This window comes from Podarcis cretensis, assembly GCF_951804945.1.
Source record: "Podarcis cretensis genome assembly, chromosome: 9".
Taxonomy (NCBI): domain Eukaryota; kingdom Metazoa; phylum Chordata; class Lepidosauria; order Squamata; family Lacertidae; genus Podarcis; species Podarcis cretensis.
The window spans coordinates 38,679,115-38,702,836 of record NC_137178.1 but is presented as its reverse complement, the minus strand read 5'-3'; the positions used below and the strand labels follow the sequence as shown (position 1 = coordinate 38,702,836).

The 23,722-nt window shown below is 41.3% G+C and overlaps 1 protein-coding gene and 1 long non-coding RNA gene across 4 annotated transcripts; one reads left to right on the top strand and one right to left on the bottom strand.

Annotated features, from left to right (window-relative positions):
- Positions 1-717: 717 nt before the first annotated feature.
- On the top strand, positions 718-6,629 carry LOC307224125. Its single transcript, XR_013842428.1, has 3 exons — positions 718-3,562; positions 6,020-6,276; positions 6,484-6,629. It is a non-coding gene; the product is annotated as an uncharacterized lncRNA (long non-coding RNA).
- Positions 6,248-23,603, bottom strand: REELD1 (reeler domain containing 1). 3 transcript variants are annotated; one of them, XM_079990606.1, is made up of 7 exons: positions 22,139-23,603; positions 16,733-19,155; positions 14,068-14,290; positions 12,453-12,625; positions 10,795-11,107; positions 9,748-9,811; positions 6,248-7,181 (listed from the first exon to the last, which is right to left on the bottom strand). In XM_079990606.1, the coding sequence occupies exons 2-7, from the start codon at positions 16,935-16,937 to the stop codon at positions 6,546-6,548; spliced, it is 1,614 nt and encodes a 537-aa protein (XP_079846732.1). In that variant the 5' UTR covers positions 16,938-19,155; positions 22,139-23,603; the 3' UTR covers positions 6,248-6,545. The 3 variants fall into 3 exon arrangements, with proteins under 3 accessions (XP_079846732.1, XP_079846731.1, XP_079846733.1); XM_079990605.1 differs by lacking the exon at positions 22,139-23,603 and having other exon boundaries at positions 16,733-16,949; positions 19,093-19,967; XM_079990607.1 differs by lacking the exon at positions 22,139-23,603 and having other exon boundaries at positions 10,795-10,948; positions 16,733-16,949; positions 19,093-19,965.
- Positions 23,604-23,722: the final 119 nt, after the last annotated feature.

The window sequence follows — 23,722 nt, the reverse complement described above, 5'->3', positions numbered from 1 at the left end:
ATCACCATTTCTCTCCACACTGGCAGCTGAATGCACCTTATGCACCAGTATCTAATGTACATCAACGCATATTAATAAAGTGATTCTGATCTTTGACTTGCCTGTAAAGTAGCAACTGTTTGTAAAGAATCAATTATGTGTTGACATTAGCAAGCGCAGAGCTGTAATGGATAGTGCAATTCCAGGAGTCAGAGAGGCCATCTGGGATCATTGACCTTAACCTGAGGAGTAGAAGTCCTTCTCCTTGCTACCATATTAGTTGTTAGTTGATCACTACCTTGGGAGCCTGTTTTCTGACTAGTTTTTAAGCCCTATAGCAAAATCATCATCATAATCATCAAGTTCCATTAAAAAAAAGCAGATGGAGAGGATAGGGACATAACTGTAATGGCACTCTGCATGTTACGTACTTTCCGAGAAATTCAAGGAAATGGGATTATAAACTAGAAAAAATAAGTCAGCAACATAAGCAGAGGAAGAAGCCATCCCAATAAGCAGAACCAGAAGCTCCAATCTGGTCATGATGATGAACTAGTGAGCTATTCTGTTTCAAGGGCTGCCACAAATGCAGGAAGCCCAAACTGGGATTTGCCAACAGCGCATCACAGTTGCCATGACACTGCTGCACTGCAGGAATATCATGTGACTCAGGCAGTCAGCTGATCTACATACAGTAAGTGATCTAGCCATAAATTCAGTTGACCTACCGAAGCTGTTAATCTGTGTAAACAGAGTGAGCAGAGGATAAGGGAAGTAAAAGGGAGACATTACACTGTGAAAGCCGCCTTGGGCCATGGAGAAATTGCAACCCCAACTGCCAGGCTATGAGGCTGATGCCAGAATGGATGTAAATGGGCTCCTTTTCTGAGGCATCTTAAAGCACCACTTTCAAGGCTCCGCAGCCATCTAGTGACAGAGCTTGTGCGGGCAATTATCACCACTACTAAGACTGAACATGTATTAGAGTCATGTTCTTGTAGATATCATAATGATGAATGAAAAAAGATGAACACTTCATGGCTGCCAAAAACAAAAGCAATAGTTGTACTCTTCTCCCACCCCCATCTGTCTTCTTGTCCTGTCCAGTATTACTTCAGTAGTTTTTCTTTCTCGCTCTGGTTCGCCAGAAGCAGCTTAGTCATGCTGGCCAAATGACCCAGAATCTGTTTGCAGACAAACGCTGGCTCCCTCGGCCTATAGAGCGAGATGAGTGCCGCAACCCCAGAGTCATCTGCAACTGGACCTAATGGTCAGGGGTACCTTTACCTTTTTATGCTTTACATATGCATGTTTTTCTCCCAGACCTAAACCAATTCCTCCTGCCAACAAGTGCCTCATCTTATAAACCGCCTTGATTTCTCCATACCTATTTTACTCTGATTTCCCATCCTCTGCTCTCTTGCTTATTAGCATTTCAGCTATTGTATAAGTTTGATTTGCTTCCTTTGTATATCTTTATCTTCATTGGGGAGGAGTTGTTGCATTAGGGCTGAGCCAATTTTTTGTGGGCAAGGATTTTTTTGGTGTGCCATGCTATTTTACCCGCTCACAACCATTCTTACTTTTGGTGCAATATTTAAAACAGAGGGTAAGTTTCCTCCACTTTCTGGTTATGTCTTCTGGCTAATCAGGGATCATATAGGCAGCATTATGATGCCATGGCACCACAAAACCAATTGATTTGGCTATGTGACAGCACACTGAAGTAAAATCAGAGTTAGGGCAACTTTTCCTGTTTTCACTCTGAAAGTGGGACTAGCGGTATTTACCTCAGTTGCTGAAAAGAGTATCATGTTTCACAAAAACTGTTAACCAGGTTTGTGGTTTGAGCCCACCCAGAGACAGCTGTGGGTAATGTTGTAGGGGTTGGACTGCAGAAGCCTCAAGGTCCCTTCCAACTCTACAATTCTATGATTCTATAAAAATTTGTATTTGGAATATCACCTCTTCCCCAGTTTGGGTCAATACTAAGTCATGTGAGTGAGTGAGTGAGTGAGTGAGTGAATATATCAGAGCAGTGGTAGTGGTGTTTTTCTTAATACTAGTAAATCTAGTAATAAAATGCTATTTATTTTCAGGCAGTAATTTGGTGGATGGGAAAGAAGCCATTGTATTTAATAAATTCTGTAACTATATTTTCATGCCTAGCAATGCCACTATACCCTCAGTAAAGCATAGCCAGTGCATTGCCTTCTCATTTGCAACAGAGCTACGCCAGAGTGCACACAAAAGACTGCATTTGTCCAAAATAAAAGTGTTATTGTCTCCCCCTGCCACCTCAAGCTATTCTTAGCAATAGATATTTTGAGATCACCAGAATACATTGTAAGGTGCCCAGGATCTGAGTAGCTGCTTCTTGGAACTTGGGTCTTGCATGGTTGAGGTTTCATAACTTCTAGAATCATTCATTAGAAGTATAAATTACTTGCTACTCAGTAGCTGCCAAGAATAACTCGCACATCATCCTCTGCCAAGCTCTAACATTGGCACTGGGCTCATGCCCTGTCAAAATAAGCTCAGTTCATGTAGTCAAGCTTTTGGCCAGCACTCAGTATGTTAATATTAGGCACTCATGCTAATGGCAGTGAAGGTCATAGGTGTGACAGTGTCATTTGGTACTAAAAAGGTATGTGTGCTTTAATTAGCTAATACAGTGTTGATAGTGACTGATTTGCCATTGCTATATTTGATCAGTATTGCTAATTTTAATTATCACTCCTCTTTTCCAGAGATGCCCACTTTTGGCTTTGTGTTTCATTACTCCTTACAGTTCGCTTGACTTAGATGGCTCATGGCTTGGTGTTCTTTCCTAATGAAATACCAGTTGTAACCTCATTATGATCCACAGCGATTGGGTGATGGAAGTGCCTACACAATCTAGGGTAATATATTTCCATGTGCTCTGTGGTGTCCCTGAAAACAGGGTCCAGACAGAAGACCCAGTTTGCCTTGCAACTACGTTATCCACAAGCTCCACATTGTCATTCTTCCCATATGCAGCAACGACAGATATTTATATGGGAGAAAGGAAAAGGGCACAATATCAGGCAGGAGTGGCTAATCTGGCCCCCACGCAATTTTTTCTGATCATCTTAATACTTTTGGTGACAGTAGCATCAACACACACACAGCTTTGGTGTGGGCAGAGCTGGGCTGATGATGTGAATCAGCCTCTTCCCATTCATCATCTCAACCATGTGATGAGCAGAGAGGGGGTGATGATCCCTTTCCTTGACCAATTTGCTCAGATCATTTGAGGAGCTCGGCTGTGTGCATGTGTGAGCAGGATGAGTGTGAGGTGGCCAAATTCACACCCACCAGTGGCATGCAGCCCCATGCAGCTCCTGTCCAGTTCCCGGTGACACTAGTATAGGAAGGGAAGCACAAAAGGTTTTGCACTTCTTAACTATGTTGCTGTCTGCAGTCCATTGTCTTTGTCCTATAGAGCTCATCGTGAACTGTTGAGAGCCATACCACCCTTCCTTGGATAATCGCACCTTGGTTTGCACTGCTTGTTCATGCTACTGCGTGATAAAGAAATGGTACCAAGAATTGTTTTTAGGTATGTAAGTAACTTCACTACTGATATTAATTTACAAAGTGCTTCATGACTGGTCTTCTTCACCCTTGGAACACTGTGAGATATAATCTTGCTCTCTTCCTAGAGGCATAGAGCTGAGGACTAGAGGTTGTGATGGCAAGGTTACCCTTACCCACTGAATTAAGTTCATTAAAATAAATAAATACACTTATAAAATAAATAAATAGGCCTTTCTGCCATGTGGCTCTTAAAGAGGTCTCCATAGGGTGCTCAGGCACTGATTAGAATCAGACCCTGAGCAGCTCAGCTTCAGCAAGGTTGCTGCATGAGGCACCTTCAGACAGTGTCCTGATCTGGGGGTTGAACTTCAACCCGTATTTGATCTATTTTTAGTTCACACAAAACAGGGAACAAAAAATGCTCAGTTAGTGGGTTAAATATATATGTCGACTGAGCAAAAGCTGGGAGCAAATTTTATCACTTGCGTAACCTCGCACTGCCATCTTGCTCCACGTTTACTAAACTCACCTCGCCAAATGGTCCTGGGAGGCACCCAGGTTACTAAAATATGGCTGTCCACGACAAGTAGAGACAAACTATGATACCATCAATTAATCTATGTGCACTTCAAATTGCACATTTAACCTTCTCTACAGAAGATAGGACTAGGCAAGGGCGTGTGTGTGTGTGTGTGTGTGTTTAAAAAACATCCTAAGCTATAACAATCTAGTATTATTAAACATAGACAGACAGAAATAGTGCGGGAGGACTTAAGAATTTGTAATTTATTCATAAACTGCTAAGCCATCATAGCAAACTTTTTAAATGAAATCTGATAGTTCTTTAAATATTTACCAGCTTGTTGACCCATTTTCTCAGTTAATTAGGGATTGCATTAACAATGTACTGAACAGAGGCAGCTTTTAAAATTAAGCAGCCCAACTATTGTGCATTGCACAAAGTTTTTATTTTGTTCAATGAAACTAGAGAAAGGATGCTCAATTGAAAACATCCCAATTCTTTAACAAAAAAGACACCTAATATATGACTAGATTAATCACTTTTCCTATGACTTAGTTGACAGATCCAGATCATCTTTCTAGGAAGAACATTCATTTTGCAGTCTTCTCTGTTTCTGTAATAGCTTTTTACTGACTTCAGTTGCACATATTTTCTTACCATGATTTCTCTGATAGCCTACATTATTTTCCAGTGAAAAGTTTTGCAGTATTTGCTTCTAATGAAAATGAATGAGTAATTCATCATACTTTCTCAACCTTTTTCAGTGCACTCGTTCATTTCCATCTTTAAGCTGAATCCCTTCATCTGAAACACATAATTGTGCAGCTGAAAATAATTCGGGGAAGATGTGGCCACACACCCTGTATGGCCTATTGCCAAAAGGGATTGAGAGATGTTTTAGTTGTTTGTTTCTTCCTGGTCATCTCATCACCTTTATTTTCCCTCACTATTTCCCTGTTATTAGCTGCTGCCTTGTACTTTATTTTGCATATATTTTGAGTTTTGAAGTCTTTTCAAAAATCTTTTTGCAGAGTGTTTCATATTGAGGATGAAAGGTGGGATATAACTGTTTCTAATAAATACATAGCAAGCTCTGTGAGTAAGAAGAGGCATGCCCAGTGCATCCCATTCTATGACAATTTAATGGTCTCAACGACTATTTAAATCTATTTCAGGTTAAGCAGAATTTTTTTTTTAAGATATGTGATTTTAAAGTGAGAGTTGCAACAATGTTGCAGTTCAGAGTGCTTCTCTTCAGGGCCAGCCAGCCATTCCCATTCCCAGGATACTCCATTAAATTTCCTGATTCCCTGGTCTTCTGTTCTCTTGCCCCACCTACTTCCACAGTCAGCCAGCATTGCATGGTTATTGAGCATGCCTTCCCTGGGGTCCCCCCCCTTAATAATGATTTTTTTTTATATTTCTACATACTTTGGGATTCCCCAAAGCATACCTTTTGGGTATGCTTAGAGAAGGATTTGCACTCAGAGTAGTAAATAGCCGTTGCCAGTTAACTCTGAACTTCAACTTGGTCTCAGACTAACCATTGCTCAGGCCTTCTTTAATCCAGCGCAACCTGAATCCGAATAAAGTTTTTCCAGTCAAAGTGCTAAAAGGCTGTAAAAGTTGTAATAGGGCCATCCATTGGGTTTCCTGAGTTGACCTGAGGTCTTTGTTCCAATTGTTCCAATAGCTGAACTGACCCAAAGTAGAAAACAAAGCAACTGCCAGCCGTGAGGATTAAACAAGCCAGCATATCAAGGTGCAAATGGCTAGAAGAAGCTTTCTCTCCATTTACACCTGATGAGCAGCCATGTTCCTCTGCCAAAAGGTGGCATTTACTGTGTCTTTGTTTCCTTCCTGGAGATCAATTCACAATGCAGCCAGTCAGTGTTTGCATCCCATGGATCAATTTTCTTAACTGCCAGTGTTGCTCTGTTTTGTTTTTCTAAACAGGAAAGTTAGCTCAAGTGGCAAACATTTGACTGATTTGAGAAATCTCACACACCAAACCAAAGGCATTGCAACCTAAGTGAGAAGAGGGCAAAGGGCTTCTGTTTACTTGAAAAGAAGAACCGCAAGAGCAGAAACTTTTTCTGCAGAGACGAACTAGGAGGTGACACTCAGTGGCAGAGGAATGATTTCTATTTCTGGCACTACCTTAAGGCAACAAAGGAAACATAATAGCAACAATAGTCCAATTTAATGAGCAGGTATGCAATATTAATTGCATTAAGAGTTACACTTTGAACAAAACATACCTTTATATTTTCATATCTGAAAGTAAGAACATCTGCATAATATCTGCAAAGTAGCTAGATACATCTGCATTGCAACAAAATCATGCCTACACAAAACAGGTTTGCTTAGATGGTTATATGCAACTGCTCCACTTCCTGTGCTATTATTTTCTACTGCAGGCCTACAGATGACACTATCTGACATCTAACAGGAAGAACAACCACCATGGCTAGTAGACATCCTAGAGAACAGCTTTTTTCCCACTGCCTGATGGGCTGATCCAGTTGTATTCTGCCTGTACCAGAACAAAGCTGTTCTCTCGTATCTTTCTGAAATGCATCATCTCCCCATTTTCCTGAAGTGCCATGGCATTATTTTCTGGCTCACTAAAGGACACTTCCGTTCGCTTGTGACAATACTGGGAATGGATGCAGCGTAGACCAACAGCCAGCACCATGCTGAGGACAGCAGAGCATCCAAGGAGAACACCCAGCTGAGCTACTACAAGCTGGGACTCCTTGCGTGGCTTTCCTCCTCCTCCTCCAGAAACAGTAGCTTTGGGTGTGGCTCTTGTTACCTTCAGGAGTGTGTTCTCAGGGATATCCTTTCTGCCCTTTTCCTCCTGCTCATGTGATGTAAGTTCAGCCTGGGGCAGGAAGTTTGCTGGAACTTCCCACGTCGCTGCTTGTTTCTCTGCCATCTTCCTTGAAGCGCCTGATAAACTTTGATAGACACTTGTGTCCTCTTCACTACCTAAATGCTCTGATATTGTTCCCATGCCTGGAAGGCGTAGAGGATCCCGGAAGTGAACCAGCGGTGAAGCTGTAACGGGTGGCACAGACTTGCTGAGGCCTGGGTTAGGTCTTGTAGAAACCCCCTTAAAAACAAAGAGATGAAGTACACATGGGATGTGACAGCCATTGTCTTGGCTGAGATAAACAGTCACCTTTTAGTTGTTAGATCAAAACTATCATCGTTAGCCTACTAGAATCATCACAATTCTCACAGATAACTGTTCTCATCATAATAGCACACCACTTCTTAAGAGCTCTTAAAATGATCCTAGAGCAGTATTGAATCAGACCAATGGGAGGGGATGAGGAAGAAGATAGGAAACCATTGATTAGCATTCAGAATTCTCATTTTAGAAAGGCTTCTTAGCTTGCAGAGGTAGTAGCAGGTTTATGCTGTGTCACCACATTTTGTGACCTTCAGAGATGAGCATGTTGTTTCTTACTGTGATGCCGTTATATGCTTTGGTGATGGGCTTGGCGTTTGGGTAAAGGAATGTTACAGAACTATTTTGTTTACCCCACTGGTCTGTGCTCGCTCAAAAAATGTCTGATAGGTTTTATAGACAGGGGAGAATAGAGTTAGCCTGTTGCACAATCAAATGCTTCTATCAGATGTCAAGGAGATAAAGAACAATACAACAATTAGAAGACATCTGGAGGCAACCTTACATAGGGAAAGATTTAATGTCTTATTATGCTTTTAAATTTGTTGGAAATTCTCCCCCAGTGGCTGGGGCAACCCAATCAGATGGGTGCAGTACATTCATTCATTCATTCATCTAGGTTAGACTCCACCAGGAGCTTTCTTGGCCACTGCCAGTTAAGGAAAATGGAAATGTGAGGCCCAATATGGTAGAGAAGGGCAAAACTATGGAAATGCATGTTCCAATTCTCACTAAGTAATAAAGTTCATTGAGTGATCTTTGGGCCAATCATCATCTCTCAGCCTATCCTATTCTATGAAGTAAGCATCTGCCTGTTCTTTTATGCCTTCTGACAGTCTCTGTCTTATCCCTACTATTTATGCGACAATTACTACCCTCTCTCCTTGACACTGCTGCCTTGTCTCTTCCGTATAAACTATAACTCCTCTGAGCAGAATCTGTATCACTTCTGTGTTCTGCTCAGTGCCTAATATCATGAGCAAAAGAAAACACTGAGTAGCAGGACTAGGAAAGCTACTACTACTGAGGATCGTAGTAGTTGAAAGAGCATATCCGTATGCTGTATCTATGGCCCAAGGGTTAATTGTAAGACATGTCTATCCTCTTTCAGCAGAGCTATTTACAGCCAGCTGTCTCCTGTCTATACAACTCCAGGAATAATTGGCATCAAAATGAACACTTAGAACACAATAGCTTTGAATGTCTGCATAAAAAGGTACCACAAACCCAGTGGGACTCTCTTCCAAGAGTTTACTTTAACTTATTTAAGATTTCAGAGAGTCTACTGCCCTCTAACTGGAGTAAGCAAGAACAGCACTAATGCCTCTGTATATACGTGAGCTACATCAAAATCCACTGGAAAATCAGACATTGACTATTTAGCCTTCTTTTCAGGACCTGCCATCATGAGTACTGCAGCACTGTAGCACTGTACTCATTTAGTCTTTCTGAATGTACTTCAGATTTTCACTAAATACATACACTTTAAGGGGAGAGAAACTCACCAAATGCACTTCTTTGCTCGGCCTGTTTTCTCAGTGGTCTACACACCATGCCTGTGTCTGAAGCCAGTAATAGTGGGGAGAGAATTACTTGCTTCAGAATCCGACGAATCTTAAAGCTAACTAGGTCACAACTAATTAAGCACATCAGTTTTGGCAATCTGTGCTTATCAAGAGACATGAAATGACCTCAGATGCAGTCTACGTGTGCCAGACATTCCAGACAGGATTCCGGAAGGCTAAAATCAAGCTTTTGTTGGATCCTCTGTATTTGTAGACTGGGGGCAAGTTTTCAAGTCACAAAGAATTCTTCCTCACTCAAGTAAAAACCAGAGTTTCTACATGCAAAAGGCTTCTGCCCAATTACCAGCAGGCCGACCCTCTGTTGAACCAAATGTTCTGCAATCAAACAACACATTCCCTACAAGGTCTGTTCAGCCTTGTGTGAGTATGCGACCAAGCCTATGACTTTCCCATCACAAAGCAAACAAAGCAGAAGTGTGTCCATTATACTTTTGAGTTCAAGCCTTCAAGGACAATTTGTTCTCCATATACATGGTGGGGGGAGGGAATACAGTTACAGATTTGTTTTCAGTCCCACATTGTTATACTCTTACGATTTCAATGCAGATTAAATAATGAGACAAGTTCTCATTGCATTCAGTGACACTGTGATTCTCTGACTAGCAGGCCTTACAAAGCAGCAGGAAAATGGTCTCAGGAGCATTTGAATTTGTGTCCGAGGAGAGACTCTAAATTTTATCATTAGTAGGGTTTAGCTATGTGTTGGGTCACTGCAATAGCTCTTACTTATTTGCACACCTCTGTGAGATTAGAGTGTGGTACCAGTTTAAACAAATACATCTCACTTTTATCGTATTAGGCTTCTGTCGGAAAGACACAATGCTGAAGCAGAACAGTAACAATGTACTACCAAATATCTTTCTTGAAAACAAATCAAATGCCATCCTTCCAGTGCTTACCTCCATGCCTTTTATACATGTAGAGCAAAGCTGTGATATGGGAAAGCTTGAAGTATTTTCTCTCCTGAAATGTTGGGGAGCAAAGTGTAAGTTAATTACATTTTGTTCTGATAAATTCAGCTTGTATTCTGCACGCATGTTCCTAACTGTCATAGGGAAATTCCTCCCAAAGCTTACTCAGGACTGGGGTTGGGATGCTTTAATTGTATGGTATGTCACATACATGAATCCCACATAGGAGGCTGCTTACACAGAGCCAGACCACTGGTCTATCTCGCTCAGCATTGTCTACATGGACAGGTAGCACATCTCCAGGGTTTCAGGCAGAGGTCCTTTGCAAACTTACATGGAGATGCTGCAAGCTAGCTACTCTACCACTGAGCCACAGCCCATATGTGCCACAGAATCAGATCTGTTTCATATAAGATAGGCAGCATGTGAAGGTCATTTGAAATCATAGGCTCAGGTGAGCTCTGGAGCTAAAAACCAAAGACAAGGAATGGGCTAGTGCCCAACACTCTGTGAGCACTGGGACTTCCATTTCCCCTCCTCTCCACTCCAGCCCCCTGCACGACCTCCAGAATTGGCTCCAGAGAGCCCCCCCCTAAGAGAGATTTGGAGGATGCATAGGGGACAGAAGGAAAGGGGGGAAAGGAAAATTCCCTTTGCAGAAGTGGAAGTCAATTCTGCACACACAATGGTGACACTAGATACAAGCTGCAGAGACCATCTCTCCAAAGACGTCTCTCTCCATGAGCATCTTATTTTGCTACTGGACAGCTATCATTCCAAATAACTTTCAAATGGCAGCCATTTTGCATTTAGCTGGTCTTGGTCCTCCAGAATGCCTACACCTGTTTGAAAGCTCTGCTGCTGCTATTTTACAATTATTTACACACTTAAAATGAAAAACAAACAGGGGTGTGAGAGAGAGATGCAGCACTCAGAATCTTTTAAGACTCTGCCATGTTTTGGCAAATCCAAAATTCATAAATATTAGTGCAATAAGTGTTATGTGCAGCATGACATGTAATGCTCACACAGTACCTGTTGTACATGCTGTGGCTGGAGGAATGATGTTGTGCTATGAAGCCGAGATCCTGGAACTGAAGTGATGGCTCCAGTGTGAGATCACCAACTGTGCCACTTCCATTAGCTTGTCTTTCTCTACTGCGACTGATGGCATGTGAAGTGACCAAGTCTGCAAGGAATTCAGACAGAGCATTTCCATTGTCAGGAGGCTCAGAGACTTGTCGTCCACTGTAAGATGGATCCAAAATCAATGTGGCTGCAAGCCGAGTCAGACTAGTATGTGTAAATTTTGCAAACTGAGTTAAGATGGTGTCAGGAGTGGAACTTTCTGGGGTTAAGCACAAAGCAAAACATAAAAAAAATATAATACTGTTAGCAGACATTTCTTAAAATATTGAACATGCTTATCTTATGTATATATTTCTTATTTGTTAAGATGACATAACTGGAGTACTGGATTAGACAAATCTAATCTGTTAGATGCTTCTGTTTCCAATAGTGGCCAAGTAGGTGCCTCTGGAGAACCTCACAAGAAGGGCATGATCATGACATTCAAATCATGACAATCAGTAAGGCAAATACTTTCACATTCATTAGCCCACATTACATTCTGGGAACACAGCACACTGTCTTTTACTGCCACTTCAGTGGTCCACCTCACTCAGTACTGTCTAACTTTATACACCAAGTGGCAGCAGCTCTCCAGGATTTCAGACAGGAGTCTTTCCCAGATCTATATGAAGAAGCTGGGTATCGAAAACAGGACCTTTTCATGCAATGTATGCAGTGTTTATTAAGACTTTCCATTCCCAATGACAATGAGCAGTAATATAAAAGAAAGCTTATAATAAAAGTTAGAAGAAAACCTTACAGCTTTGGAAAAACAAGTATCATCTTTCGGCTAGTACGTATGTTCTGTTTTCAATCAGATAAGCAGGAAGATAAGGAAGTTAGAAGAAAGAAATATGAGATGGGAAAGAGGAATTAAGTTTGTGTATGACAAGGAGTTAGACTCTTGGATAAAAGAGCAAATTTAGTTTTACAAAAGAGCAGAGGGGGAGAAGCAAGAGTGACACACCCTTCTTCTTTCCCACTTCTACCAAAAAACCTCAAAGAGAACTTGTATGGATGTCATCCACAGAGATTGTGAATTACTTTGAGAGTTCTCAGTGAGATCTTGTGAGGCCTCAAAGTAATAAGGTGCTCATGCATTTCATTGCAGGTGAGATCCAAGAGCAAGTGATCTCAACAAAGCTGCTTAATACTCCGAATTAGTATGTACAATCTAGCTCTGTTAAAGTCCATTCCCTTTGCAATGTAGTGTGAACTGAATCCAATGGAGATAATCTTAAGGATATTTATTTGAACATCAGGGCCATAGAAATCAGTGGTATTTACTTCTGAGTCAATGGGTGGTACACAACTAAATCATAAGAGTAGGTTCATTGAAATCAACGGATGCAAGTCCCTTAAGTCAAGTGGTTTCAGTGAGTCTGTTCCGAGTATGATGCAGGGCATCACACAATGAGTTTATAATTCAATCCAACATAGAAGCTTTGCACTAAGTCCTAATACTTCTAAGTCATATAAGATAACAGAAGTTTGAAATAGCATAGACCTATAGAAAGGTTCCACTTTGGCGGGGGGGGGGAGGATGTCGGATAAAAACATACCTTTCTCTGCAGCAAATGCTCCTTTTAGATCAGTAGACTTTGGAAGAGGCGTTGGCTTTATTACACTGGGGGCTACATTACTTTCAGCTGTGGTTCTGTTTTGTGTTTGTTGAGACACAGTGGAAGATTCAATCCTTGCCCAATAAACAAAGTACGACTGGACGACTGATAAACTGTTTTTAAAAAAGTGTTTGAAGCATTAGTGTTAGTCATTCTGTACCATAAATAAATCATCAGAACATTTGGTAAATCAAAGGGAATTTTTTAAAATCTACAAACAGAATTAGCGTAAAAGACATTAAAGGATTAGACCATAACACTTTTCTGTTTTGAAATGACAACAAATAACCAGTTGAAACCTTAGTGAACGGGGTTTTAAATAAAATCACAATTAGAGCTAATCAAAACACATGGGGGGGTTACTTTTAATTTAATCAGCTTTTTAAAAATTAATTTTACATTTGACAAAAATAGCGCCATAGTCAAGAAGGGGAAGAAAACTGAATGTCATTAAAAAAAAACAAAAAACGAGACCAAGTCCTAAGTGTAGCCAGAATTTTTGTTGAGGGAGGGTAGCCAAAGTTGTTGAGTTTTTAAAAGAGCATAAAATGTTAATCAGACAAAGACAGAGGCCTGGTCAAATAGAAACATGTACTGGTTAAAGACATATTTTTAATAGATGGAGTTTGTCTTAGCACTGAAGTGTCACACTGGGAAACAGAAAAATGTAATCTCTTTCCACAACAGCCTCATGAATGCCCTCAAAAGTTGGCTTTAGTTTCTCTAGGCAGGTGGAGCTAGCTGTGTGAGGGGGAAATGTACTGCTCAATTCTAAAAATCTTTACTTAAAAGGACTTGTGCACAGTGTTTAGTAAATGTGCCCTAAGGCTGGAATCCTAACCTATACTGCCCTGTTTGGCTGGGCGGTTACTAGCATTTAGGATGCTTATGAAATCTGCCTGTGTTGGATGCCTTCCAAAATGTTGAGGTTTCACTTTACCAGAGAGAGCAGAGCTGATCAATGTTGGAAATCCATTTATATACAGTTTAAAGGTTTAAAAAGAGAAAGCATAAAAATGATGCTTTGCCACTCTGTCTGACTTTAAATATCAAACTTAAATCCTCAGGAGTACAACTGTAAACCTGTGCAAAGAAGAAATGAAACGTTTTCTCTTATTTCCCTTTTCAGCATACACTCCTGCAGGAAAGATTTTTTAAAAAATAATAATTAATAAATTGTTTCGGGTAGGCTTTTATAGAAAATAATTTTAACTTTTTTAAAGAAAGCCTTCCTGAAGGAAAAAGAAAAACAGAAAGTAATTATGTAGGGAAATGGGTTGTAGTTTCTATAAGTGGAATTCCTACTGGACTACAAACAGAGTGGAACTCAAAGGATATTGAAATGGTGGAACAATAATGGAGCAGACCTGGTTCAAGTTCTCTTATAGTGACCATTACGTTTCTGAGCTTAGAATCAATATCATGCTACCATTCCTCAGTAAATTTTGCAAAGAGCCAGCTAGCTAGCTAGCACCCATGGATTCCTCCACTAGAGGATTTCCAATCTGTTAACCATCAAGCAGACCTTCAATCTTAACAATCCAAAATTTCTTACAAGAACCTGATGTCTCCAATGGGCTGATCAGGTGCTTTCCACACGAACGACAGGTTTCTCTTCAGGGACTTGTCTGAATGGGTGACGGTGTCGCCATCTTCAAAACAAGTCAGCAGTTTGGAGCCAGGAGGAATGTAAACAAAAGTGCCAGCAATTTGATCGTTTGATACCCTGCGAGCTTGAAGCATAAAGCCCATGAAATCACGCGTGCTCCTGACGGTGACTGGGGACAAAATGGAAGTTACACAATAACATAAGCCCTTGGAAATGCATTTTAATATTTGCGTTGTGAAATTTGCATCTACATTCCATGTTAGGAAGTGTGCTTGGCAATGCCAAGTTGTTGGAATTTTAGATATTTTTAAATAAATGCCCTTGGTAATTTATTAAGCACAGCCAATAATAGCATTAGGGTCCCGGGGGGCTGGGGCGGGGAGAGATACACCTAAAATAAGCCTTGCCATACTGACCTCCACTGATTACTGTCAACATTCTGGTCTCATCACGATGAGATCCAAATCTCATAAAGCAGAGAGGGGAACCTGTGGCTCTCCACATGCTGATGGATTCCAACTCATGGGGATGAGGGACCAACTCCCTTCTCTTGCGGGGGCCCAGTTAGTGCCATTGCCTTCCGTTAAGAGTTTGGGTGTAATCCTTGACGCCTCCCTTTCCATGGAGGCACAGGTTACAGCAACAGCCAAGGCCACATTTTTCCACTTTCACCGCATCAAGCAGTTGGTCCCTTACCTTTCCCGCCCCGACCTGGCCACAGTGATCCATGCGACGGTCACCTCCAGGCTTGACTACTGTAATTCACTCCACGCGGGGCTGCCCTTGAAGCTGTCCCAGAAACTCCAGCGGGTGCAGAATGCTGCAGCCAGGCTCCTCACGGGGTCTCTGCCATATTCACCCAGTGCTTTTCCAGCTGCACTGGCTCCCGGTGGAGTACAGGGTCAGATTTAAGGTGCTGGTTTTGACCTTGAAAGCCCTTCATGGCCTAGGACCCTCATACCTACAGGACTGCCTCTCCCGGTATGCCCCACGGAGAGCCTCAAGGTCCATAAATAGCAACACCCTAGTGGTCCCGGGTTCTAAGGAAGTTAGATTAGCTTCAACCAGAGCCAGGGCCTTTTCAACACTAGCTCCGGCCTGGTGGAGCACTCTGCCTCATGAGACCAGGGCCCTGCAGGATCTGATTTCTTTCCGCAGGGCCAGTAAGACAGAGTTGTTCCGCATGGCCTTTGGCTTGGAGCCAATTTGATTCCCTCCCCCTCTTTCTTTTTTCTTTCTTCTCCTGTGATGAGGCTGCATTTTAATATTTTAATGTTTCAGTATTTTAATTGTTGTATTTTAATCTTGTTTTTAAGTTGTATTCATTCAATTTGTTTTTATTATTGCTTGTTAGCCACCCTGAGCCTGGCCTTGGCTGGGGAGGGCAGGGGGGTATAAATAAAAATTATTATTATTATTATCATTATCAGTCTCAGCCAGGAATGATAGGAGTTGTAGTCCAACCAGATCTGGAGTATATGCACATACAGTTGCATGCACATAGAACCTACTGCCAGAAGTTGTGCAAATGTGTGGACACCAGGGGGCAGGAACAGCAACTAAGTGTCAAAGTGGGGCCAGCAAACACAGTCCCATTCCCCCCTTCACAGGTTAACTGTACACATGAAGGATGAGGGGTGGGGTATTTCTAGCCTGTGAAAGTGAAGCTTTCTTTGCCATAACAGAAGGGAGTCACTAGAGCTTCCATAGCAGGAGGCTAAGTCATCTCCTTTGATGAGAGCCAACTGTAACTGGCAGTGATCCATGAACTGTGTATGAAAAACACTGGTGGTTTATTCCAAGCAATGTCACATGCAAGCTACTCCTTCTGTATTATACATGAGCATAACTGGATTTCGATTTCTGTTTACACACAGTTACACCCAACACACATTAATTGTCACATATAAAGCAAGTTTCATTTTAAGTAATATATCTTCCCAACATACCCGTAAAGTGCTCATTGTGTGAGCCACATAAGTATCTTCAAAACTGCCCTGACTATTTTAATTAGTGTTTCAAATTTAGTCTTGCTGTTACATCTGCTTACTGCTTGTTATTCATTCTTCTGTTCATTCAATCAGTTTTGTCCTCCTGCATTTGGAGAGCAACTGGGTCTTTGGCAAATGCAGGCCATCTTAAGCAGCAAAGAGCAACTGAGAAGGGATTCGGTGCTTTGAATCTTTTTCAGCCTGAGGGCTGCATTGCCCAATGGGCAAACTTCCAGCTGCCACAATGATAGGTGGGACATAAAGCAAAAGTGGGCAGAACAAGGAATGCAAATTTAACCTTTGTACAGTAGGCTAGTTGTTACACTCACATACCACTCTCTATGCACCATCCAGGCAAGCAAAAAGCATTATCAGAGTTTCAGTGACACATTCCAGCCAGGCTAAACCACCAGAGGCTCATGCAAAGCAGCAACATTGAAGAGTGTTGGCTGGGGAGAAGAAGTGTTGCTGGGAAGAGTCCCAAGAGCTGTATAGAAAGGCCTAAAAGGTTACATGCGGCTCCCAAGGCTGAGGTTCCCACTCCTGATCTATGGCCTCTGAATACACCCCTCTGGCTTTCCCCAAAAACATCATTATTACCGGTAGCTGTGACTCCTTACCTGGAACCTTGTCACCTGGAAAAAAGGATATATTGGTATGGATGGTAATATAGTTATTCTGCGGGTTCTGAAGGTGAGCTCTGATATGTTTGGGCCTCATATCAGTACATGCCGAAAGACTGGCCCCATGGGAGAATGCTGAGGTGTATGAAACTAAGCACAGGATTGTCAATGCCCACACAACAAAAAGTGCCTGAACTTTCATCTCTTCCTCTACCTGTCAGGAAAAGACGTTGGAAGTTATTGCAGTGCTTTTCAATCAATTTTTTAAAGTACAATTTGTATGAAGCTACACCAGTGACACCTTTGAATTTCAGATGAAACTGTCAGTTTCACAAGCTTTGGACTGTGAGAAAGGAGGTTTTAATCTTCCCTGGAGCTTTTTCCTCGTTAATCCACGAAATAAAACACTTTGAGAACAAAGCAGGCTTTGACTTATTCTGGAACTGTTGGGGTGGCGGGGCAGTAACCACCCAGGCAAAGTGGTTATCTTTGCCAGTATGCTTCTGGCTCATTGCAATCAGACGATGCATGTATTCTCTTACATTGTGGCCATGCTGCAAAATGAGAGCTATCAGTGGGGTAACTATCAGAAACATCGATGGACCTTTCCCAATGTTTAGCACACAGGGAATGGATAGCAGCTACTTGGATTCCACACACAGTTCAGAGGACACTGCAGCAGCTAACACATCCTTGAAGGGCAGCTGGCATTTCCCCCAGCGTTCAAACCCAATACTGAGTAGCTGGAAGACAACACAGCCATTGAAACTGCAAGTATAATGTGGGATGAGATAGCATAAGTCGGGAAGGGTTTAGTAGTAGGAACACATGCTTTTCATTCAGAAGATCCCAGGTATTTCCATTTTAATGGATCAACCTAGCCGAACAAATGCTCTGAGCTGGTATAAAGCAACTTCCTCTGTGCGTGTTACACATACCCATTTACCATAATTTGTATACTGCTTTTGCAAATATTTCCCAAAGCAGCCTATGACCATATACAAAATTCATATCACTTATTGGCTGGTCCTCATGGCATCCGTAGTGAACAGGGACACAAGTACTTAATGATGCCTACCATGTTGATGCCATTTTATTTTCTAAAATACTTTTTAGATGCATCTTTAAAAGTTGAACATTCACAACTGTCCCAATATAGCCATTTAAATCTAGCATTTCAAACCCAACATTTTATCAGTTCTCCGATTTCCCCCCCCCCTTTCACTTTACTTCTGTGTGCTCCTCCTGATCAGTGCTAGAACACACAACCCTACTGACTTAGAAATATACCAAAGAAGAATAGGAAAAAGGGAGGTGCTCATATATTTAAAAGCCCATGCTGAATATATTCATGTTCTTGGAAATAAATCCTTCAAAAATATAAATATACATGTAATTATTAAAAGCAGCTGTGCTTGAATACTGTAGAGCAGCACTACAGAGCTATGGCAGGAAAGGTCCAAGCAGCAGAATGTCCTGTCCAAGTCAGGCCTAGGTCTCATGGACACTTCTTTTGAGGTACAGTGCCAAGAGTGTTACCACTCCATATGTGGTCAGTGAAGTTTAAAGGCCTCGTGTCATACTTGACTCCAAAATTTCCTTTAATTATTCATAGTTTCCAAAACAAAACAAAAGCCCAGCTTTTCTGGAAGGTGAGTTAAGATTGGAGAGAATGAAGGGTGGTGAAGCAAACATGCAAGAGTAGAAAAATCATTTCCACCTGCACTGCAGATCCAGTATCCAATCTCCTCCTGCCACCTATTCCTTCCCCTTCCATTTGTGTCTGCCTATCAGCAAAATCAGTTCTCCATTAAAGAATTATCCATTAGCTGATCCCATAAGCTTCTATAGTCATCTCTTCTATCCTACCAGACCATATCAGCCATTTGGCATTTAAATTACCGGTAGTGTCTTAAAACACCTTAAGCTCATACACAAAAATGGGTAAATGCAGAGTTCAGCTTATATAGACTTTCCTACCACCTTTAAATGTGCCTGTTCAGATGCTATTAAATATTGAACTACTTATTCTGAGCCAATGTTTAGCTCAATTCTTTTCCTCCACAGCGATTTCTGAAACCGTTTAGACTGAAGGCAACACAAGGCCATATAAAGGAATCCCTTTTAAAAAACCCAGCCCTTGAATTAGCACAGGTTTTGAACAAATTGAGTCACACACACTCCCATCTTCCAATATAATCCCTGCTACAACCATTTTTGTAAGTAGTTAAATATATACAAGTTATTTTTCCTGTGTAATAGGATATTTCCCCCATATCCCAATTTTGCTTTTAGCCCTATAAAATCTCCTCTTAGTATTCAACACCTTAGTTGCATTAACATTGCCAGTTTCTTACCTTGGGACACATGTTTCTTCAGACACTCAGCAGTTTTCTCCTTCAGCCTGCCAGGCAAACATCCTTTAAGGAAAAAAGTTCTTTACTCTCTCTACTAATGAGAAGAGCAACAGCTGTTACTGCTAATCCTTAATACCTACAGGAACTCTGTCAGTGCTCAAATCCAGTTTTAATCATGTTAGTTTTCTTCACACTCTACTCATCCACTTAAAAAGAAACACAGCAACACCAAGTTTCCGCGGTGAAAACAAAACCTGGGCTACCATATTATACACATTTACTTGGAAGAAAATCTCAAATAAACTTAAAAGTGAACATAGGATGAGAGCCATTAAAAAGACTGTGGGAATAATCTAGTGTTTCAGGTACATTAAGGTCTGGCCTCTTTCTCTCGCCTCCCCACACAAGTGTAGCACAAAGAAAGATGTGCTTTCTTTTGTGCACTCAAGGATATACACTGAGTATGTTGCCTTTCAGATTTGTATGGGAATAACTTGAGAGCAAAAATCATATGGAAGGAATGAGACCTAGACATGTCTATTTCACTGTATTAAAACAAAAATATTTTGACTTCAACAACATTTTAAAATGCAGTTATACAAAGGGGAAAGGTCCTGATCCTTAAAGCTCCCTATTCTCTACCCTCACCTTGGCTGATGTCATTGATTCTGGCCAAGAATATAGGTCATGGCCGCAAAATCCCATTCTTAGCGTGAAGAAAGGCTGCAAGTCTTAATTGAAGTTTCAAAACAGGTGTTCCAAGCACTAGAGCATGAGCAGCATAGCATTTATTTATACCATATTCCTTGACAACAGCCTCAGTGAAGAACCAATACTGAGAATAAAGTCTGAAAACTTAAATAGTGTGTAACCTCCCTTTCACATGTTTTAGGTCTGTGGGTACACCTGGATGTTTGAGCAAGTGCCGTGGGTACCACCACCCTGGTCACCAAGGAAAGGAAGTGCATGCACATCTTACTTCCAAGGGATCTAGGTAGAATTAACCTGAACCTACAAAAGCACATGGAGCTGAAACAGGAAAGAAGAGTGCCATTCTTCCAACTTCCTCCTTCAGCTGTATGTACTTTTCCAAGGGGGGGGGGGAGTAAACGACCATTACCCCGTCATGACCAAGATGGCAGTTCAGGGAAGCATTCAGAGGCTTTGTGGGCACTAGGAAAAGGCTTCAGGGGCATCATTGTGCCCCTGGATGCAACACTAACGACCTCTGCCCCATGAATACTAACAAGAAATATTAAACAGAGCAGCAGAAATAAAACCAAAAGCACTCAGCAGAGCCAATCAGAAATCCTCTGGAAAGTGGACACTTTGGCCTGGCAAATATTTAAAATCAAGAGGGAAGGGGCAAGGTAATTTCCCCAAGAAAAGTCCCACAGCTTCAATATCACTGCAGAAACAACCCTGCTCTGCGTTATTATCCAGTAGTTGGGGGCATATGTAGCAAGTTCTCTGCAGATTTAAAATTAACAGCTTTAAAATTTGAATGCTGAAAAACTCAAGTGGAAGGCTGTTCTACTTATGTCTCTTTAGGTTTTAAAATCTTCATCAAGCAGACTAAGAACTAGAACTCTTGCTTTGGGGAAGGATTGTTAGTTCTGCTGTAGACGCATTCTTGGAAGTTTAAAAATTGCTAATTGTCATTTTCCTCATTAATTGCTCCTTTCAGGAAAGCGTAACTAGGTGATGGCAAATTTTATCACTAGTGGTATTCATTAAAATTGCTAGAGCTATAGATATTTTGCACAGAACTCCTACACTTCTATCATTGATCAGTTGCACTTTACTACCTAAGGGAGGCATTTGTTTGGGCTCAGTCTGGGCATTTTAAAGCAGTTGCTACATGATAATGCTCAACTAGCCTTGAGCAGACACTTCAGAAAATAAGGGGCAACTTACAGCGAGTCCACTCAGAAGCCTTAGCTCAGTGGAACTTAACTCTCAGGTGAGTATAGAATTGCAGTTTTAGTATCAAAAAAGGTATCAAACTTTTTTTTTCATAGACTAATATTGGGCAAATAAGCTTCATCTTTATACTAGGAAAGTATTGTGCCTTATTCTTGATATGTTACAGATCAGCAGAATACAGACTGAGTTAGCTTTAGACTTTTTAAGATCTCAACAGAAGATAGCAACTTTCTTTTCATTTCCTGCAGGCCTTGATCCACACCAAGAGTTGCTCACTGTGTAAAAGGCCCTAAGGCAAATAGTGAAGGTTCAGCCAAATCGCCCCCAATATATAGGTGGGATTAACTGTGTGATCCTATACACTCATATGTTAAGCCCTAAGGAGTTCAATGGTGCTTAGTAAAGAAGGTAAAGGGACCCCTGACCATTAGGTCCAGTCTTGGCCGACTCTGGGGTTGCGGCACTCATCTCACTTTATTGGCCGAGGGAGCCGGCGTACAGCTTCCAGGTCATGTGGCCAGCATGACTAAGCCGCTTCTGGCGAACCAGAGCAGCACACGGAAATGGCGTTTACCTTCCCACCGGAGCGGTACCTATTTATCTACTTGCACTTTGACATGCTTTCGAACTGCTAGGTTGGCAGGAGCAGGGACAGAGCAACAGGAGCTCACCCCGTCGCGAGGATTCGAACCACCAACCTTCCGATTGGCAAGTCCTAGGCTCTGTGGTTTAACCCACAGCGCCACCCGCATCCCTCAATGGTGCTTACTCACAGCCAAATGTCTATTTCAATCACTTTTCTCCTTAACAGCAATTAAGTTAAGTCTTCATCCCTGTCACTAAGCCATTTTGCCTTCCTGGATAGCCATGATTTAATGTAAAGCTACATCCTAAAGAACATACAGACATAGCACAATTGCAATGACTCCCAGTCATGCTGCTCTATTTACATTGCAATGACACAAGGGGATGGCCAGTTATTATCTTGGGCTATGCATGCAATGCAGCGCATGTGTATGCATATATTTGAATTAGGGCTCTTAAATAAAGCTGCTCTTTAGAGTTGTGACAGGGTTAATTAACTGTGGGTAAGATATTATATAATAGTGGATATACTTACAATAAACATTCCATAAATACACTGTTTTAGATGTTTGGAAACAAAATACTTTAGCTACTTCCAGCAACCATTTTGGAAGATGAAGGGATCCAGTGACCTTGCCACTTGTAACCTTTTTCCAAAACAAGTTAAAAAATACATAGTAAACCTGAAGGAACATCCATTTTAAAAAGAAGCCATTAATAGAAAACCATGCCTGTGATTTGTATTTACATGGCAGTCCTTTCTCAAGCCCTTGTCAAGGAGTTATAAATTATTGAAACATGCTATAAAATTGTGTTCTTTGTATGCTGCGCAGAGCCATGTGAAATGTGAATAAGTTAACAATTATTAATTCCTTCCCTTCAAGTGTTGCTATTCCCTCCTTGTACCAAAGGTCTTCTGTTATTTGAGGAGATGGAACAATGTTGTATTCACATGATTGTTAATACTTATTCATGCACAACTCAAAGAAAGGTATGTGCTGATTTTTAAAGGCAGCTTTAAGTTGTTCAGAGAACAGTATAATGTACAAGGCACCCCATGCTGGGTTGTTTTATAACTTTTTATCAAAACATTCTCAACTCTATACTATAGGACTTGTTTTAGTTTAGCTTTGCATACAGTACAATCCTGTACATGCCTATTCAGAGATGCCCCTTTAAGGTAGGTCCCAGCTGAATTCAATGGGAATTGTTCCGCAATAAGCTGAACATAGAATTACACCCTAAACATATTTTGAACAGGAGTAAGATTCCTTTGTACACACATCAATGGCTATTTCAGACTAAGGAAACATTTTGTTTGCAGCAACTGAGTTTTAACTAATTCTTCCATTTCCTCGGGTTAAAAAGTCAGGCATCTAGTTGAACATTTTGGGGCACAAATGTATGAAAGAAAGTGTGTGTGGCCTAAAGAATGGTTGAGGAATATGCAGTGGAACTTTGACCACAGCAGCTCTACAGAGACCTTCCCCCCCTATTTCTGTTATAGCCCATCCTACCAATTTATTTATTTTTTATTAGTTTCTTAGCTTTCATGTTTCAAGGCTGACTCTGCTTTAAAAATAAAAAAAAGAATAGTCTTTGGATTCTGCTCAAGCTGCTGGATTTTATATTACATGTCAGATCCTGCACTCTGTGCAGCCACACAGATTTATGAGCCTCCCAGTGTGCTGAGGGGGGAGAAAGAAGAAAAAGTTAACGGCAATCAGGAGAGCAAAGGGTTGCCAGGATTTGGAGGGCTGGCACATAAACAGAAGCTTCTCACTTGCAGTGCTTACTTGTAGCTGGCACAATGCTACCCCTGGATTTTCCTTCCATCCTGTTCCTATTGTTGAATTGTCACTGTTACACCCACTATTTAAGATTTTTGTTGGTTCACTTCAGACTGCAACTGATGATTTTACCATGTGACTAGAGTTAAAGAAAGAGGCTGTGCTTTTTTAAAACAGGGCATGCAGTTTGCCTTACCTTTCCAGCCATCCAAACTTTTGGAAACAGGCTTTCACACTTTAGCAGTCCAAGAAAGGTTTCAGTGTGGTGTTAGGTTCCACTATGGTGTTATTCTCTAACTTACCACTGTTCATGTGAGTACCAGATGTTG